Source organism: Haemorhous mexicanus, chromosome 7 (genome assembly GCF_027477595.1).
Source record: "Haemorhous mexicanus isolate bHaeMex1 chromosome 7, bHaeMex1.pri, whole genome shotgun sequence".
Taxonomy (NCBI): Eukaryota; Metazoa; Chordata; class Aves; order Passeriformes; family Fringillidae; genus Haemorhous; species Haemorhous mexicanus.
In genome coordinates this window covers 38,264,399-38,284,209 of record NC_082347.1, presented here as the reverse complement: position 1 = coordinate 38,284,209, position 19,811 = coordinate 38,264,399, and the positions used below count along the sequence as shown (strand labels likewise).

Sequence of the window (19,811 nt, the reverse complement as noted above, 5' to 3'; positions counted from 1 at the left end):
AATTTAAGAGTCAGATCACACAACTTCACCCCCTCATGCACAATTCAGTGGGGTTTCAATATGAGAGGGGTTTCAATATTGTAAGAGAGGGATTATTACAGAAGTGGTGGACAGGGAAGAAAACAAAACTGAAATAATTCAGAACCTTCTCCTTCTCATTAAGAAAGTTCTAAATGGTTCTCAGAACCATTTCCTTCTCCTAAACATAATTTACTTCTTATTGATATTTATTTTGAGAGCTGGGGAGGAATCTTTCTCCCTGGAGTTCTTTATATCAGGTCCTTATCCTCACAGCCAGCTCTTAGGAGCATACACCTCATTTTGCATGGGGTAGTAGTTTAGCCTCTGTAAGGATGACAGGGCAACAAACCACTGCAAAGCACTCAAGGCTTTGTGGCTGACATACACAGCATATGGAATACACCTTGAAATTTAATGATACAAACAAACCCAGTTTTAATCCCAGAGGAAAACTGGATTGGTCAGTGTATTGGACCTGATGAAGACAGACCTGCCAGCTCAGCTAATGCTGTCTGCTTTTTTTTTTTTTTTTTTTTTTTTTTTTTTTTTTTTTTTTTTTTTTTGTGTGTGATATAAATGCATATTGCTCTAAAAAAGAGCCTGACCAGAGCAGAGGCTCCTCTGGCCCTCTGAGAGTCCCCAGTGTTTCAGCCTTTTGGACAGCCACAGTCCAAAAGGAGCAGCTGCCTGTTGATGCAAACCCTCACGCTGGAAAAACAGGTGATAATGAATTCTTGAAGCATATGCAAGCATTAAGCAACTACTCCATGAACTGTCAGCAGCTGTTTCAAGAGCCCTGCCCTGCCTGCCACAGGTATTTATTTAAAGTATGGTACCCACCCTGATATGAAACACATGCACAGACTTATGCACTGCCCTGAGTCCCTTATGGCTCCTGAGCCAGCCCCTGCCAGCAATTTATTTGGGAATTTCAAAGCTAGCCACTGTGAAGGGAAGCAAACAAAAAAAGGAAGGACCTCAAGAGAAATATTAGGGTCTAATTTCCTTGTCATTTTATAGACAGATCCTTCAAGAGAAAGTCATATAGCTGTCCTGGTTTCCAACACTTCTAGTATTTTTCTAATAGACATCCAGCCTCCATCCCAGCAGGCAGAACTCCCCCACATTCTCACCACAGCTGAACCACTTCAGGAATTTTCACTTACAATACGGTTTTATCACCTCAGCCTTGAAGGAATGTGGCACTGGGGCATTTTCCCTCATTGGTCAGTGAGTGCCATCTATGTTTTTGGGATTGCTTAGAAAGTTTCCACCTCTGCAGACCATTCATTGGCACTGTCTGATATAGTTTAGCTTTTCCCTGTGGCCTGTGCTCTGCTGCTGTCTCAGCCATCCCTGTCTCCTCAGATACAGAAAAGAGAGGAACAGAGTGCAAGGAAGTTCTGAGGTTACAGAGGAAGCAGTGACATGACTAGATAAAGGGAAATCACCTGTTCTAAGATCCTAATTATCACGAATTAACTGCACATCAAACTAGGAATTCAAACAGCAAAGTAGAAGTGCATTAAAAAAGAAAAAAAAACCCCTCAACTTTATTAAAGCAGTTACTGCTAGGTTTGGAAAATAAAAATAAATAAAACCAAACAAGCAGCTCTGAGGCTCCACAAGTCCCAGCTCAGAAGAATTCACATCTGAAACAACTCCATGTCATTAGAAACACTGAATAACACGGTGATCAAAGGCACTGTCAGTGCAATTATATTGTACAGGAGGATAAGAGGGAGGCCCAGACAACTAACTGTGAGTAATTGGGTTACTCCTTAGGCTTGCTTTTAAACACTGCACTACACCGTGTGAATGCTGCAGGTCTCATTTAACTGGGTCACCAAAACTGAGGCAAAAGTCTCCTAACTTAAGGCTAGGAAGTGCAATTTGTATGCCTAACTTCAAGGGATGAGGTGAGAACACTGGGAAGCAAACCCACACAGGTATGGACAGGAATCTGGCCCAGTAGATGGAGCAGCTCAGAACTCTGCTCCTCAGCTTACAAATTTGTATTTTTTTTCTCTGTCCTTACAACTATGTATTTTTTTTTCCCCACATAATCCCCATTTAGAAGCAACATATATTTAAGGTAAAGTAAAGAACAGAGTAAGTGACATGCCCTCCCAAAGTGCCCAGACAACGGGCACCTGCCTGGAAGATTGCAGCCCTCTCCAGCCCTGGGCTCCTGCCAAGCATTTCACGTAGTAATTCAAAGTAAATACCTTTCAGTGGGTAATCCTGCCACAGCCATATCTTGAGGTTCACTGAGGTCAAGGTTCTTAGGCTCAGTTAATGCAAGTGGTGATAGCTTTCCTTTGGCATCCTCGAGGGAGCTTTCGTGCTCTGAATTCATCTTGCTTGGCTGATTTTCAGCAACAACAACACCTGCACATGCAGAATGCTCACCCTGCTCCATCACAGGGAGGGCTGGAGAGTGATTTCTGTACAGGTCTGCCTCCTGCTCCTCAGTGCTCGTGTTTATAGCTAGGTTTCCCTCAGCAGTGACTAACATCCTTGCAGTACCAGTTTCAGGGATGTCTCCGCTTTTTTCATTACCTGTCCTTGCTGAGCTTAACACTGTGTCACCGCTCTCTTTCACCTCTCCCTCAGTCATACTGCCAGACACTAGTTTACAGTCAGTTTGCAAGCAATCATCCTGGCTTACTTCAGTTTTTAAGTAATCTATTAACCCATGCATGGTCACATTCTTTTCTTGCTGTGCATCTTGAGAATTTCCCGATGTTTCCAAGCATTTCCTATTTACTGCTTCGTCCTGCATCAGCTGCATGTCACTCTGAGACCTAATGTCACGCACAGAATTGCTGTGAATGTTTGCCTCCTGATTTTCCTCAGGTGACACACTGAAATTGTCTGGCAGTTCCTCATGGTTGTAAGATCCTCCCGGGACAAGCGTTGGAGCTGCCATGCCAGAGCTGCTCTTGGCAACACCTGCATCACCGCGCTCACTTTTCTCCTGTCCATTTGGCTTAGGATCCTGGCACTGTGCGGCAGGAAGACTTACATCCTCTGCAGAGGGAACTGATTCTGCACTGCACTTTGTAATTAAGTTATTTCCCTCTGTGGCAGCAGCATCTTCTACATCCCTCCCCTGTCCATCGCCTGCAGAGATAACAGCTCCGGTGGGTTGCTGCTGGCTGTCGGAACACGCAGGGAAGTTCTCAGCTGCTGCTGCTGCTGCCCCATCAAATGAAGCTGGTCCTTGCTTCTTTATCTCTAAGCTTATTAGTGATTCAGGATCAACGCCACCAGCACACACGCCCTCCTCTCTTTCCATCTCACTGCTCTCAGTGGGTTTGCCTGGCTTTTGCAGATTTTCCGGGGCTTGTTCGGCAGATGGAGCGCCATCCAAGCCAGAGACCACTTCTGAACAGCCAGAGGGCTGCCTGCTTTCCTCAGGGTCCTGGAGACTTGCTGCTGGCAGCTCTGCCCCTGTGTTTTCTTGTTGTGGAGATTTGCCCTGGGCAGCTCTGCAGGAAATCTCAGCAGCTAAAGACAACTCTTGCCCCTCTGCTTCTGAGGTGCCCTTGGGAGCTCCTTCGCCCACCTTGTTTGGTTCTGAAAAGTTCTCAGCACCACAGAGTTCTGCTGTGTCCTTGGCCACTGGGCTCTGCTTGAAGCCTGCATGGTTTTCAGTCAAAAGCTGGGGTAATTCAGCACTCAGTGTGCTGTGGACAGTTTTTTTAAAAATCTGGCTGATGTGCTCCCTGAAGTCTGGGATGCTGGAGCCAATGTCCAGAGAGCTGCAAGTCAGAGCCTCATGCTCCCTTCCAGAGTTCTCTGCAGACTGCTCAGAAACACTGATGTCTGCCCTGGTTTTGTTATTATTCTCTTTTGAAAGCTCTTCCATTTTTTCTGAATTCCCAGGTTTCTCTAAGATCTTACCGTACTTGTCATCCACGCAGATATTGGTTGCAATTTCCTCATTACAGCCTCCTCGTGCTGATGAAAGGCTCAGCAGCTTCCCTTCTGTACTAGGGAGTGCTAACAGAGACTCTGCTGAACTGTCACTTTGCTGTTCTTTGAAGTTTAGCTCACTTTTTGTTTTGTTGGATTTAATTGCAGAGATCTCTTTCTTCAGCTTCTCAGAACTGAAGTGTGATAAGTTTCCAGTTCTCTGCCCTACATTCAAAGGCTCTGACAGGACAAACATTTTGTCTCCATCACCCTGAAAACTTTGCTCTGGACAATCTTTTTCACTCACACACATATTCCCTGCAGAGCTGTTTTCGGAGTTTGCTGCTTTACCTGTGCTTACCCTGGGTGAGGGACCTAAGGGTGCTGACACCTGAGGACCTAGGGGACCCTGCAAATTAGAGTTACCTTCTGAGGTGTTTTGGGATGCTGCAACTTCCAGTTCATTGTTTAGTGATCCCCCCCCAGTACCCTTGTCCTCGTTGTTTCCAGGTCGCTGGCTGGGATGGCTGAGTGCAGAAATTGTAAAATCTGCTTGACAATAACCAGGCTGCTCTGCTGCATTTTGAGTGCAGCTGGATTTATGTGAGTTATCAGTGGGAATGTCCTCCCTGAGTGCCTGTAATGGTGAAGGAGATCCTTGTGCCCCTGGGCTTGCATCAGGCTTTACATTGCTTGTTTCTGGGGCAGAAGCACTGTCCTCACAACTCATCTCCATGTTTCCATCTTTCTGGATGATTCCCCCAGCAGCAGTCAGAATATTTTCTGAGTTTTTTACCATTAATGGCATTTTCCTTTGCATTTCTGGACGAGATATTTGGGGATCATTTTTCTCAGAATTATCAGGAGTATGTGCTATTTCTGTATCTCTTGGCAAAGCCTGTGATGTGTTAGTGGCACTTGCTGAATCCTGTGTCCCTGGAAGAGTGTTTGCAGCAGCAGCAGCAGCAGCACAGCTTTCACCAGCATTATCCTCTCTCCTGCACAGGCTGCCTGGCTGCTCATTCTTTTCAAGTTCTTTACAAAATGTGTCTCTCTGACATGCTGCTTCATGCTGCCTCGCTGAGATCAAAGAATTATCACCCTGCTCGGGCTTGCTGGAGTTGTGCTTACTGCAGCACTTCTCTCCTGCCTTGAGATGGGTTTTGTTTTGCTCCTTGCAATCTTGCAAATTAGGCGCGGTCACAGCAGAAGCGTTGTGCCCGTGTTCGCTCACGTCCTCAGCTCTGCTGTCATCCTTGTCCTGTTCTTTTGGCCTCTCAGAGCCACTCTGGGGCAGTGCTGGACCTGGCACAGAAGATTGTTTGTCCAGAGGTATTTGTGGTATGTTGCTGTGATTGTCTGGGTCAGACCACTCGGGCTGTGGTGCCCTTCCCTTGTGCTGCTGCTCATCTGCTCTGCTGGCAGCTGTCAGCCTGCCCTGGTGCTCCTGCTGTTCAAGTTCTGTGTTTGAACTCCAGCCACTGTCACCAGCAGCAGACAGTGACTGCTCTGCTTGGGGAGGAGCTGCTGGAACACCTTCATTTTCCTGCCCCTCTGGGAGACTGCACTCCAGGAGCTCTGAAGAGCTGCATGTGTCCCTCTCAGAGGGGCAGTTGTTTGCAGTGATGTGGCTGTCACCCCTTTCCTCCAGGTGAACTTGGTGATGAGTAAGTCCTGAAGTGCTGGCTGCAGTTTTGGGGGGTTCTGAAAGAGCCATCTGTGTATTTCTGTGACTTTCTGCAGCCACTTGCTCCAGCTGACCTTGCACATCCGAGTTACATTTACTTTTCTGAACCAAATCTTCATCCTCCACAGGACTTTTCACTGCAGTTTGGGGCTTCTCTTGTTGAACACCCTCATTTTGGTTCCCATCCCCAGCACTGCAGTGTGCAGCTGCAGGTTCCTGCTCTGGATCTCTGTGAGGTGCCTTGGTGATGTGACTGTTCTGTTCTTTGGCTTCCAGAGCCTGTGAGGCCTCCTTGGTTTGTTCTGTACTCCTTGCCAACTCATTCAAGGCCTGGAGATCAAGTTTTAATTCAGGCATTTTTGCACTTTCTCCTGGCTTGCTGGAGCTCTCAGGCTTGTCTTGACTCTCAGCTTTGCATTCAGATTCCAGCACAGCTTCTCTAGCAAAAGCCTTTTCCCAGGACTCATCCTGCTTACTCTGCTTGATATGACTGTTCCCAGGGTGGAGGAGCAGTGAACTGTGTGCACCATCTAAACAAACCTTTTCAGTCCTGTTACAGCCTGACTGGTCCCAAGTTTTGCCTTCTGCCTCAGTGTTAAAGCAATCAAAACTCCCTGGGCATTCCTCCCTTGCCAGCTGTGGGGAAGCCACGAGTTTGTTCTCCAGGCCATCTGGGGCAGCTGTTTTCTCTTTGCTCATTTGTTGTTCAGGTTCACAACCACCAGGCTGGGAATTCCCTTTGGACAATTTAAAGTTACTGTCCAAATTCAGAGGCTTTCCCCCACCTTCTTCCCCCAGGTCACCTGCTGAAATGTTTTCACAAAGACTGAATTTTTCAGGATTGTGTTCCAAGTGGGTGTTTTCCATGTCCTGGTGGTGGCTGCTAACAGAGCTCAAGAGTTGTTTTCCTGCCTCACTCGAGCCCTCAGGTAATTCACTGGTTTCTGACACTTGTGCATCCTCTGTTCTGATTCCATTTCTTCTTCCTGTTACATCCACCCCCGTTTCTTTTTGATACAGCTCTGTGGATCTGCTCAAAGAAGTACTTAATGCATATTCTTCCAGTAATAATCTTTTATCTACCACTGAATTTTCCTTGGTGGGACTGATAATGCTTTCTGTTTCAGAAAGTGTGGTGCCTTCTCTAGACACATCATCAGCTTTTATAATTTCATTGCTATTGGCTTCTTTTGGGCTTTCAGTTGTGACAGCTGATTTTTCTTCTTCCTCTCTCTCAAATGATAAAGGCACACTGAACTGCTCAGCACTAACAAGCTCATCCTCCTTTTGAAGCTCTCTTTGAAAAAGGGGGTTGTTTTTTTCAGAGGCTGTTTTCACTGCTTCACTCCTCACTGGATTTTGAGAGCCATTTCCAGGCACATATTCCCTCGAAGGCTCTTCAGGCTTTGGTACCAGGAAGAGATTTGGAGGGCTAGAAGGCAACTCTGACATTAAAGTACAGGGTTCTGACTGCTCCCTTTTGCTTCCAGATAGAGCTGGATTTGCCTCATTCCCTTTAGCTGTTGTTTCAGCCCCCATCTGCAGATTACAGATCTCACTGAAGCCTTGAGCATTCACAATTGCTCCAAATTTTTCACCATCTGAGCCTCCTGTTGCTGGATAATTTGGGATTAAGGTTTCCTTTTTCATTAGCAGACCCTCTCCACCATCTGTGTTCTGTCTACCTTGCTGCATTACTGCCTGCAGCTGACCTACTTCCAAGACTCCTCGCTGCTGCTCGGCCTCCTGAGCAGTAAAATAATCTCCTGCTGCTTCCCCCTGGGGAAACCTGCTGCCATGTGGCTCCCTCCTGCCACCCAGCTGCTCATCCTGCTGGAGTGATCCTAATTCACCCAGACTCACTGCTGTGGCTCCTTGTACTGCTGTGAGTGCTGCCACAGGGCTGGGCTCCTGGCAGGGCATTCTGGGCTCATTCTGGCTGGTTTGGGTACAGGAGGCAGCAGTATTGTCCACATGTGCTGGTCCCTCTTCTTTGTCATCCCCTGGACCTGGTGATGGCTGTGCTCTGTGGCAGTCTGAGGTGTGTGACTTGTCACTGCTGCCTGTGACAGGTCCTTTGGCACAGTCTGTGACAGGCAGGATTCTCTCCTTTGCTTCAGCAGAGCTCTTTAAGAAATCAGAGTCTGTTTGTCCTCCTTGCTCTTGCAAGGCAGTGCTCTGTCCTGTCCCCTCTGGAGACCCCAGGCTGGAATTTGGGCTGGAATTTGGACTGGAGAGCTCTTCAGCACTGTGGCTACTGATGCTGCCAACAATGGAAACGTTTATTTGTTTCATGTCAATAAAGAAGCAAAGAATAAGAAGCAAAGAATAAAAACCGTTTTGTGGCACTGGTGGTTCAAAGCCATGCAGTGCATGCACTGAGAAGCTGATAATCTGCTTTCAGCAGTTAAACCATTAGATGAACAGTGATTTAAATGCTTATTACTCTGTGAAGTGTGTGTCCAGTCTTACCTGAGAGCCACCATGCTCATGGCATGCATTTTAACCACTCCAAAATCTCAGATAAGTCTGGGGAGAGGGGACATGCATATGACAGACTAAAGGAGCAACAGGGGAAAAACAGGAAAAAAAATACTGGGAAAACCCACAGCACCTCAAAGAAAGGCTTTTTATTTCTGCTCCTAAGAGACTACTTTGGCAAAGCTACACAGTAAGTGCTGTTATCTGGCTGTACTCGAGTGTGTAGCAGATTAAGAAGAGCCCATCTGCTGAATGTTTTCTCCAACTAATCAGCACAGTTGATTCTCACCAAAAGGTCAGGGCCCTCACCCTGCCCAGTGTGGGATGCTGCTGTGCCACCATCCACACCCAAATGATGAGCTCATTTCATTGCAGTGTTGGATTTCAGTGCATCCAAGCTATAACACTTGGTGTGATTTCTTTCTCCACCCATTAAAGATATTCTAGAAAAAACAGAATCAAAGATGACTAACTGCCAGAAGGAAAAGTTATTTTAAGTATTTTTCACTGTGTGGACCTCAGGTTTTTTTCACACTGAGGTTTGTAGGCCATGAAATAGGTTAACCTTGACCCTCACTCACCTTCCATGCCTGGGCATGGGAATATGGAGATAAACATCTATTTCAGCCTGGATGTAGGATTGTACAGAGGAGCAAGGGGTGGTGTTTACTTGACATGAAATGATGAATCCCAAGCAAAGCAGGACACAGAAAACACACTGCCAGGTGCTGGGTGGTCAGTGCAGAGCTGCACAAGGAGAGGTGGCTCAGAGCTTTGCCACAGCTTAGCAGTGACAGGTTACATTTCAGAAATTCTAAGTCCCCTTTAGATTGGAGCTTGAAAAGATGCTTAAAACACCTCCTGTACAGCCAAGCATAGATTGGATTTTCAGTAATCTCCAGAAATCTGAGAAGCCCCTCTCTGCTTCTCTGCCCAGGTTTTACACACAAAATACTTGATGGAGAAGTGACTCAGTGACCAGCTCTGGGGTCCCTGCAGGTTAGGTTTGTGTTTATGCAAACACAGCATCTTGGGCTGTGCTCCCATGCACAAAATACACAAAAAGCACTTCCAGCTGGGGCCAAGCCCCCTCCTTATTCTGAGAACTGCCCAACAAACAATTTGTTTAGGGACAGCTGCACCTAAAGCTGAATATGTGTCTGTCTTAGGTCCTAAAAACCTCCTTCAGAGTCATTGCAGTGGAAAACAAACTAGTCTTTTAAGAGCCATTGAAATTTGCCTGTATTAAGGCTAAGCCTCAAATCTAAGGTAAAATAGAACTTACAATTCATATATAGTCCAAACAAGTTTCAGCAATGCTTGGCATGGGTTTGAACATTTAATCCATAGCACCAAGACATTTTATTTAAACGTTCAGAAAATGGTTTTGCTCAGAGGAATTTTTCTTTCCCTAGCACACTGAAAACACTTATCCATATGAAACTTACTGGCACTGGGAATACCAGAGATAGCAACAGAATGTTTGGTGTCTGCTGGATCTGACAGCACAGGGCATGACAGGGCATGAGCAAACAGCAGGGAGGTTTTCCTCAAGCAAGGAATACACTTTATTATTGACATTAATTTTGCACTCAGGGAAGCTTAATTAGAAGAGGAGGGACAGAACCCACAACACTGAACTGGGGGGGTGTGAAGAAGTGGGAGTCAATTGTTATTCCTGCTTTTTGCTGTGTTGCAGGTCTGTCTTCTTACTGACTAAATTGCTCATTAGCAGTTTTGTGCCCAGGGTTCTTCACCCTGGAAGCCAGCTGCTGTCAGAGATATGGTGATCAGGAGGAGAACAAAACTGGGTGGGGGTGGAGGGGGGAAAGCCCCTCTACCCTCTGTGAAACTGAGCACTGGAAGAAGCAGAAAACACCATCTACTACTACACCATCTACACCATCTACCATAATTGCTCCTTATAATTTATCTTTAATCTCCAATTCTTTACTCATCACTAATCCCATCTGTCAACAGAGCTGGTAAATGCACAGTAATAAATCTGGGATGGAAGTGTTGGTAATGTTCACTATATAGAGCATTCATCATCATATATTTGCATTTTTCAGATTTCATCTGACTCAATTTTCTCTTAAGACTTTAACACACGACTTCTTTGTTACTTTAGACTTCTGTTTGCAGCTATTAAATATGAAACAGTTCCAGACATGTCTGAAGTGGTTAAATATTCTTGATGCCAATATCCAAACCTATGAACTATCTACTGCCACACTGGTGTCAACTTTGTCAAGAGCCATAGTAATAAACTTGTGACTTAGCAAGTCCAAGGGAGATGGCAATCCTATCAACTAAGTTCAGCATTATGAATCAATCAAAACAATTTTTCTGGTATTCCATAATGCTGAAAAGTTGTTCATTTTACTGAGGAGCAGATGAAGGAATTGGGACAAGTTTGTAATTAATGTATGCTGAAGAGAATTAAAATGAGAGTGCTGGCACAGGCTGTGACAGTGAGTTAAACTATCACTGCTAGAGCAGGGTAGCACAGATTCATCATCCTGCTGCTGCAGCTCGCTCGGGGTTTTATTCAGAACACAAGAGAACTGAAAGGTCTGAGTTTTCATTCAGCAGGATTGGCCCAGGCTGACCTGTCTGGGATATCTCTATTTATATTTTTCCCTCTGATGGAGCTAACAGGGAAAACTATTCATGGAACATATCCCACATCTTCCTTTTCATTATTTGCAATCTTGCTTTTCTGTCTGCAAGACGTGCTGGGGTTAGACAAACATCTGTTGGGAATGCCTTAAGCACAGTTGATCCTGCTTTAGGGCAGAAGGATGGACTGGATGACCCCTTAAGGTCACACCTAGTCCCATTATCTTCCACTCTTTTTAAAGGGAATAACACTACTGGGAAATTACACCACATGCTGAGGATAATTCCCCGGAGTAAAACCCAATATATACTAAATCAATAATTACTTTCAGGGAACATGTATTTTTAGACAACCCATTTAATACAATCAACATAAAGCTCTGGCCCTAAAAGTTGGTATTTTTAAACACAGGAAAATAAAGTATGGTCTCTTTTGTGAGTAATCTGACCTAGCTCAATATTATTAAGGGGAAAATTCATTCCTATTTAAAACAAAACATGCAAATGACAAAGCATGGAAGAACATTTGAGTTCCTCATAGTTCATGTAGAGTTTAGGGCAGGAAAAGTCCTTTTGATGTGAATAATTGCTGCATGTGATGGATGATGTTAAAAAAAGAGAAAATTCAGTCATGCAAAGACATAGGTGCATCTGTAGCTTGGAATATGGGTGTCCCACTGCACTCAAGAGTTACCAAAGGGAACTTTTCCCTCATCTAAGAAGGTAAGAATTTGCAATTTCAAGGCCCTAACATACTGAGCATATGAATATTTTAATTCCAGTTACAACATCAAATAACAACAAGTTAAATCTTTACATGCCTAAAACGTTTGTTTTGCATAAACAATTATTGACAATTTGCCTGTTTGAAAGAGCATTGCCAACTTAGCAATTAAGTTTTAATAGCTGCAGTTAACCTCTTCCACCCTCAGAAGATATTGTGGCAAGTCTGAATTTTCCTGGAAAAATTTAGGAGTCCTGCCCAGTTCCGAAGCTGTTTATTAGGAGAGCACTGCCTGCTCTGTGTTTAGAGTGTGAAGCTAAAAAGGATGTTAAGAAATCGATGACTTTTGGTGCACATCCCATAAATACTTCCAGATTAACAGCCATACCCAGTCTATCAACCATTAACACTTGAAGTCACAACTCCCATTTGTCTATTTTGTCATCCATAGCAAAGACAAAGGAGATAAAACCAGCAGCAGCCAGACAAAATCTCTGGCATTTAGCATTTACTATCTGAGTGGGAGTGTGTGTGAAGAAGGGGTTTACAGATGCCCAAATGTGATAAATGTACTGGATAAACAACAAGAAATGAAGAAATCAAGAAATTAAGATACCAGAAAATTGCAGATAATAGAAAATTTTCATTTCTAATTCCTTTTCTCCCATTCTAAAACATGCAGCAGTTATTGAAAGGACAGGCAGCCCTCCCAACCCAGCCACACTTGTGAGGGAAAAACATCAAGTGCCAAAGGCTCTGGATCCCAGAGGTCACATACAGCTGCCATCCACGCTGATGTCACTCTGAGCCTGAGTGATTCTACTCCCAGGAGCCTGAAATCTGAGCATGAATTTAGAAAGCACCGAGGGGAGCAAATGCACAGCCAGCTCTGCAACCACAGCACATGCAGAGCTGCCTCCCAAATGTTTCTGTTCTCTTTGCACTGACACATGAGAGATCCGTGCCTACATTTTGAGTTTGCACATTTGGACACAGCGTGCTGGGGCACTTGAGTTAAGGAATCCTGCATTTTAATCTGTCCCTAAGAGGTACTGCAAGTTAGTGAGGAACGTGGAATTGATTGCCATAATCCCGTTCAAAAACGAAACAAAACAAAGCAAGTGACAGTTTTAGAGACAGAACAATTCACTTTTTGAACTTTTCAGTGTAAACAAGCACATGAGAAATCCATCATCGCTGAAGGGCTGCTAACAGCAGCCAGGCTCCCCCACCCTCCCTGTGCATCTAAGCTTTCAGGAAAAAGTAGGAAGCAGGAAGAATGATCTATACAGTCCTCTGGGGAGCCATCCTCCCCTTCTCCCCCACCCCCAGTCACTTTTCACCTCCTTGTTCCATACACAGAATAAAAGGCAGACCCTGCAGTATTTTAAGTATGACCAAAGGAAATTATTCTAACATGAAAGAGGGAAGCTGTACTGCTGCTGCAGCAAGCAGGGCCAGGTCTCCCATTCCATTCCAGGAGTGGCTCCTGGTCTCCATCTGAGATATCTGGAGTGTCAGCAGGAAGCAGGGCACTGGCAGACTGTCCCACAGGATGTGTGGCAGCTCTGTCACCCCGCAGTGGCTCTGTGGGTCCCACAGGACCTGTGTTCTGCACTCCGGCTGGGGGAGCAGCCAAGGTCATCCACAAGGAGTGCTGCATCCCCTGAACTGTTTCTGGCTGTGATATCTTTTAAACTGATGAATTATCTTTTAAATTGATGAATTATCTTTTAAATTGATGCATCTGCTTCTTCCTGGACCTGCTGGAAGAAGTGCCTCTGGGGTAGGGCTGTCCAGCTGGGGATCCCCCAGGCTGTGCACCAGGAGAAGGGCACGGTTGCACCTCTCATGGACACCACTGCAAAGCCTGAGGCTTCCTAACTCTCCTGGCTCTTCAGCGTTTTTATTCCACGTGGAAAGTCCACAGATTAATTGTGTACTAATTACTGATTCTGTGTATTAATTACTGATGTCCTTATGTTCAGCACGCAGCACCAGCGAGTAACAGGTAAGAAGAAAATTGGGCTGAAACGATCACAAAGTTAAAGCCAGAGACATTCTGAGTTCCAAAAGTCAAGCATTTAAAAGCAGCTTGTGAGAATTTGTGGAGGACAGAAGAAAGCCACCCAGAGGAAAAGGAAACGTGGTAATTTTCCAGCCAGAGATCCTCCACCCCAGGGTGGCAGGTCACACGCCCTGAAGGCTCTCAGAGTTCACTTCAGGGTGGAAAAGATGCGCTCAAAGCACAGGGGAGCCAGTTAAAAATAAACAGCTGGAATGTGGAACTTCAAAGATTTTCCGTTCATTGTCTTGGTTTCTATTTTGGCAGGATGTAACTTAAAAGACACCCAGAAGAGGCATGTGCCAGCACTTTCAGGAGTGAGGCTAAAGAACAAGTAATTGCCTGAGCTCCCGCCCATCCAGTAAGTTTCCTGAAACAAGAATCCTGTGAATCCTTTCAAGCTGACTCATCCATGTAACATTCATCTCCCACGAGTCAGAATTTTGCATGCTGCAGTGCAAAGCTGTTGTAGCCAGCTTGAATACAAATCTAAGCGTTCCAGGTACTCATGTTTAGGAAAGGAACCCCTACAGAACTGCCCTTCTGCCATTTTTAAAAAATACATTTTTAAAAATGCAAATTAGTTGCAGAATAGGATAAAGTTACTATGCTTATGTTAAAAAAGAATAATAAAATGCAAGACTGCACTTGCTGCAGGCAAGCCACAAATATTCCAAGCCCAAGGTAAGAGTCTCCACTCTTACAGAGTCCATGTGGATTCTGGTACAAATGCTGTCTGGTATTGTGAAGTTCCACAAACAACTCCAGTTTGCAGCAATGTTAGTCATGATAGATCTACTGGAAATATCAGCACTTAGCAGCACTCATCATTTCCTCTCTTTCCCCCCTTTCTATCACCTGCATACTGATGAGAATAGCAGCAAGTTACTGTTTTGCTGTCACAAATCAGAATGCATCATTTTTTTTAGGTAGCCTCCTAGTTTATAGAAAAATTATGTCTTCTTCAGTAGGACAGCATGGTTACACACCAACAATGCAGTGATTATGCACAACACCATCAAGAGGAACTAAAACTAGAGGATACATGTGGTATTTGATAACTGAAATAACAAACAAACAAAATGCACATTAAAAATCTCACCCTGTCCAATTTTACATCATTATTCACATATTTGATTTTTTTCCCTAGCTCCTGGGAATGACATCTATGGCTTCCCTCATTAGAGGCACCCAAAGGCAGGAGAAATTCATCCAAGAAAAAGGTGTTAAAGGTGTTTCATGTGTAGACCTGGTGCTCAGCAGTAGAGTGATGCTGGATTACACAATCTCTAGGAAAGAAGTGCAACCTTTCATCACTTTAAACTTCATGCCTAAGTACCTTTAGCACTGTAAATTGACTTAGCAGTCTTAGTCTTGCTCAGACTCCATTATTTTCAGTAGATAATTAAGATGTGCTAGTGGCAGTCAGAAGAAACAGAATTAATAGCAAAAATCCTCCTGTGTAAGAGCTCCACAGCACATCCAAACTGCCCCTTCCAGAAAACAAGCTGCTCTTTTTTCATAAATCCCTTTAGATTATGTCATGTGCCTGAATTTCCCTGAAACACCCCCAGTGTGGTCAATGATGATTTTATTTAATACCTAAATTAGGACTTCACCTGCCAGAAACTGTTGCAAATATCACTAATTTTAAAATAGGCTGGACTAGAATAGAATAGAATAGAATAGAATAGAATAGAATAGAATAGAATAGAATAGAATAGAATAGGCTATTGGAAGGGACCCACTATGATCCAACTGCCTGAGCACTTCAGGGCTGACCAAAGGTTAAAACAAAGACTCTTCAGTGTTGCTCTGTCTCAGATGAGAGTTTATTAGTGCAAGCAAAAAGCATGGAAAGGTACTACAACAGCTGGAGCCTGGTTTATAGCTCTGCAGTAAGGCAAGAAAGTCAGTTTGGTGATCAGTGAGTAGTCTGGTGGTGTGAGGTTATTTTGAGGAATGCATCATCATCATCATCATCATCATCATCACCATCACCATCATCCATCAGGATGACAGATGTCACCCCCAGCTATCAACAGCATCAGGGCTCCAATGCTTTTCCCAGGAAGAAACTTGATGTCTTACCTTGTAGGGGCTGCAGTGGAGGGGGATAAGCTCCCAGCCAGTGGCACAGCAGCAGCAAGAGCATCTGAGGGGTCCTGACCTCCAGACTTTGCTGTGCTCTTTTTCTCAGGGCTCCTTTTTAAATTGTGGCCATTACCAGGAGGTTGGCCCAATTCTGAGTCTTGTGGAGTGTTCTGGAATGAAAAGAGAGAACAATTTAAACAGCTGTTGCTGTTTTGGGGAATGCATAAGCTTAAGGAGTTTTGTTCTGCCCACAGACAACCTCTGTGGTGGACTTCCCAACTTTGATGGAACTTGCAGGTTCTAAAGCCCAACCATTTTTTTTCTTAACAGCAGAAAAACAGAAGGAAGTGTTTGGGCCAAAAATAAGTACTAGGAAAAGAAGAGGGAGAGAAGAATGCAACAATTGTTCTGAAGCAGCCAGGGCCTTTACTGACCCAAGGAGAGTATCATCTTCTCTTCTTCCAAGCCTGGCAAATGCTTCCTTGCTGAGCAAGTTTAAAATGAGAAAGGATGGAAACAGGCTATAAACTTGGACACCCATAATATTAGCAGCATGTTTGGAGTTAAGTTAGAGATAAAGCCAATGGCACTTGAATCCAAGTCCAGATTCCTTCCCTCCTACTTCAACATAGCTCAGAATGCCTCTGAATTGAAACAGAGGGCTTGATTCTTCACCAGGCTGCCCTTCTCTGATAGCAGTGACAGGCAATGCTGTAGTTTCTCTAGTGACAGCTAGAAATGCTATTCCACAACTGTGGCTATGCTGCATCACCTCTTCTCAAAGGGAAATAATCACCAGGGATCTCCATCCGTGGAGATATGCCTTGCATGAGTGGATTTTTTTTTTGTTTTGTTTTGTTTTGTTTTTATTGCAAATTATTGGTTTTGCTGCAGGGAGGAAGAGAGTCCTGGGCAAGCATCAGGGTTATATCAGGTAGTGACTGGCACCTTCCTACTTTATTGTTTTTTGAAGAAGTATCTTTATAACATGAAGAAGGACTGGAACAAGCTGTCCTGAAAAGTAGCTGAGGATGTTCTTTGAGCATAGCAAAAGAACTGGAGCAATGGAGACAAACAATCAAGTGAAAAGCAAAAAAGTCTGAATGAAGGCCTTTATCAAATCCTCTGGCACATCAAACAGTAGCTAAAAAGAAGGAAAGCTGCTTCACCAAATCACCCTTAACATAAAGTCACTGTGGTTTTAATTCTCAGTTCTAGTTGTGAGAAGCCTAAGGCACCCTTAACCTAAAGCCACATAAATGTATTTACTGATGGCAGAGCCACTGCAGGGCCACACCAGAGACTGAAAGCACAGTACACAATTCCAACTCATCTCTTGGGGTTTTCTTCACTCATTTTAATGTTTATTTTGTTCTAGCAGTAGTCAGTAAATTGCAGAGAGCTGTTGTTGGGAGAATTACCCTGCTCTGTGTGAACATGGTGTGCTCCCACACAGCCAAAAGCTCAGAGCCAGAATGAGACACCCAGGACAAGCAAAGTGTAATGAGCAACTGAAAAGGTCAGGGCACACTGAAAATACAAAAATACTGCCTTCATACTTCAGACAAATTTGATTAACTCTCATATCCTCTGCCTTTCCCTGGAGGTGCCCCTTCACTACAGCTTTGTTCTCCTCTATCTCTCCATGTTCCTCTGAGAGAGACCAAGGGCTCTTGGTTTCATGGTCATGAAGCACTTACCCAGCATGTGCTGACATCTGGCATTTAGAATATTTATCTAAGTATGTATGTTGGCTGTAAACCTGGAGTATATGGCAAAAAAATTCTAGAACATCAAGAATTATACAAGGAAATTTGTTTCCTTCAGCCAGGGTGGAAAAAAAAAATAGAGCTGAGTGAGCTTACAGGGCTCTGTTGTGATTTTGGTGCAGAGTTTTGGGTAGCCTTGCTTTTGTTTGCATGAGAAATCTGCATGGAGAGTTTATTTCAGTATGCAGAGAGAAAGAGCTATCAAAAAATGTGTTATTAAATCAATTATCAAGAAAAACCCTCAGTCAGTGGGCAGGTAAATTCCCACCAAGCCAGGTGAGGCAGCCACAGTGCCATGCTCTAACTCAGTCACTGTATCATGCTTCATCTTGAGAGGTACACGTGGGTCAGATGCAGAGCTGGGCCACAAACAAATGCCTCACTGTAGCAGCCAAATTAAAAAATCATTTTCAGGCCACTTGCAGACAGAAATGACCTCCTCTACTGTCCCAGCAGGGCAGGCAGGGTCAAGAGAACCACACAGAGAACCCCAAGAAATTAGTCCAATTTATGAAATTGTCCAGATGCCTCCAGCAGTTGGCAAGAGCAGTGAGAACTAATTATTCATTTCTCCTCCTTTCTACTACTGCCACCTCAAATTTTCTCCAGCTGCTTCAGGTGCAGGAGGAACACCTCACATCTCTCCTGAGATGAAGAGCTGCATGTTTTGTCTCCTCCTAAAGCCTCTGCCAAGTTCCAAAGCAGAAAATGCACAGCAATTAAGTCATTAAGTAATTGACATGGTGCAGTCTCAGTAGCCCCACATGGCTTCTCATTAGCCTCTCCTTCACAAGATCAGCCACTTAGCCCCAAAGGCTCTTTAGGTGACAATGCTGCTCTGCTGACCTGCAGCCATCCCACTTCTGCAGCCACAGCATGCTGGGGATGCACACAAATCCCTAAAGCAAAACTCCCTGAGAGCCAGGGCTGGGGAAGATGAAACAGGAAAACCTTAGAAATATGATTGCCTGGCAAAAGATTTTGAGACTATGGAAACTATAGGTGAGATTGAAATGAAAGCAAGCTCTGAGATACCTCAGTTACTGAACAACTGGAAAACAGTGGTGTGGCTGGCTGAATCCCCTTTTGATGGAACAACACCCTCTGCTTGCAGACAGCTCCAAGGGTCAGAGCAGACCCTGCTGGCCTGGCAGAAGGGGTCCAAAGAGGAGTTTTTAGGGTTTAAAATGTAACACAGTGTGGGAATGTAATGATTCTTAGAGGCTGTATGTAAATGCTGTAGGATTTGTATCTTGTACTAGATTGGGTTGTGAGAATTAGAATATTCAGCACAGAAGAAGATTTATGGTATTGTAACGGGAACCTCGCTCTCTCTCTCATCCCCTTTACCATGCTCTTGCCTTCTCTCTCTTTCCCACTCTCTTTACGTCTCTGGGGCCTGCTCTGAGCTGTGGCTGGCAGCTCCCAGCAGGGCCCTGCACCCAGGCCCTCTGCAATAAACCACAAGTTCCACGACCTGGCTGCAGAGATCTCCCATCTCCGTCTGTCCTGACCATCCTACCCCCTGCTGCTCCTACAAGCCAGGACCCTTTGGATTGTCACCAGATTACAGACCCCAGGAGCCAGGGGATAACCAGGACCCTTTGGATTGTCACCAGATCACAGATCCCGGGAGCCAGAGGATAACCAGGGTCCTTTGGATTGTCACCAGATCACAGATCCCAGGAGCCAGGGGATAACCAGGACCCTTTGGATTGTCACCAGATCACAGATCCCAGGAGCCAGGGGATAACCAGGACCCTTTGGATTGTCACCAGATCACAGATCCCAGGACCCTTTGGATTGTCACCAGATCACAGATCCCAGGACCCTTTGGATTGTCACCCAGAGTCACAGATCCCAGGAGCCAGGGGATAACCAGGGTCCTTTGGATTGTCACCAGATCACAGATCCCAGGAGCCAGGGGATAACCAGGACCCTTTGGACTGTCACCAGATCACAGACCCCAGGAGCCAGGGGATAACCAGGACCTTTTGGACTGTCACCAGATCCCAGATCCCAGGAGCCAGGGGATAACCAGGACCCTTTGGATTGTCACCAGATCACAGATCCCAGGAGCCAGGGGATAACCAGGACCCTTTGGATTGTCACCAGATCACAGATCCCAGGACCCTTTGGATTGTCACCAGATCACAGATCTCAGAAGCCAGGGGATAACCAGGACCCTTTGGATTGTCACCAGATCCCAGATCCCAGGAGCCAGGGGATAACCAGGACCCTTTGGATTGTCACCAGATCCCAGATCCCAGGAGCCAGGGGATAACCAGGAGCTGATCAGCCACAGGGGCTCGGGGTGGCACAGAAGGGAGCTCCTCCCCAGCCTGTCACAGCACAGACCCAACAGCTCTTTGCTGAAAGAGCCCTACAAATCTGAGAAAACCTACAAGCAGCAGTACAGCTGCTGGA

The 19,811-nt window shown here is 45.1% G+C and overlaps 1 protein-coding gene across 12 annotated transcripts in view; it reads right to left on the bottom strand.

The window, feature by feature from the left end:
* Window positions 1-19,811, bottom strand: part of TACC2 (transforming acidic coiled-coil containing protein 2) — a 129,821-nt gene that overhangs the window by 87,179 nt on the left and 22,831 nt on the right. For all 12 annotated transcript variants that reach the window (XM_059852074.1, XM_059852073.1, XM_059852072.1 and 9 more), the window contains 2 exons: window positions 15,613-15,785; window positions 2,250-7,892 (listed from right to left, as the gene is read on the bottom strand). In XM_059852074.1, the coding sequence (XP_059708057.1) occupies window positions 2,250-7,892; window positions 15,613-15,785 (5,816 nt within the window). Of the gene's footprint in view, window positions 1-2,249; window positions 7,893-15,612; window positions 15,786-19,811 lie in introns of those variants that run through there.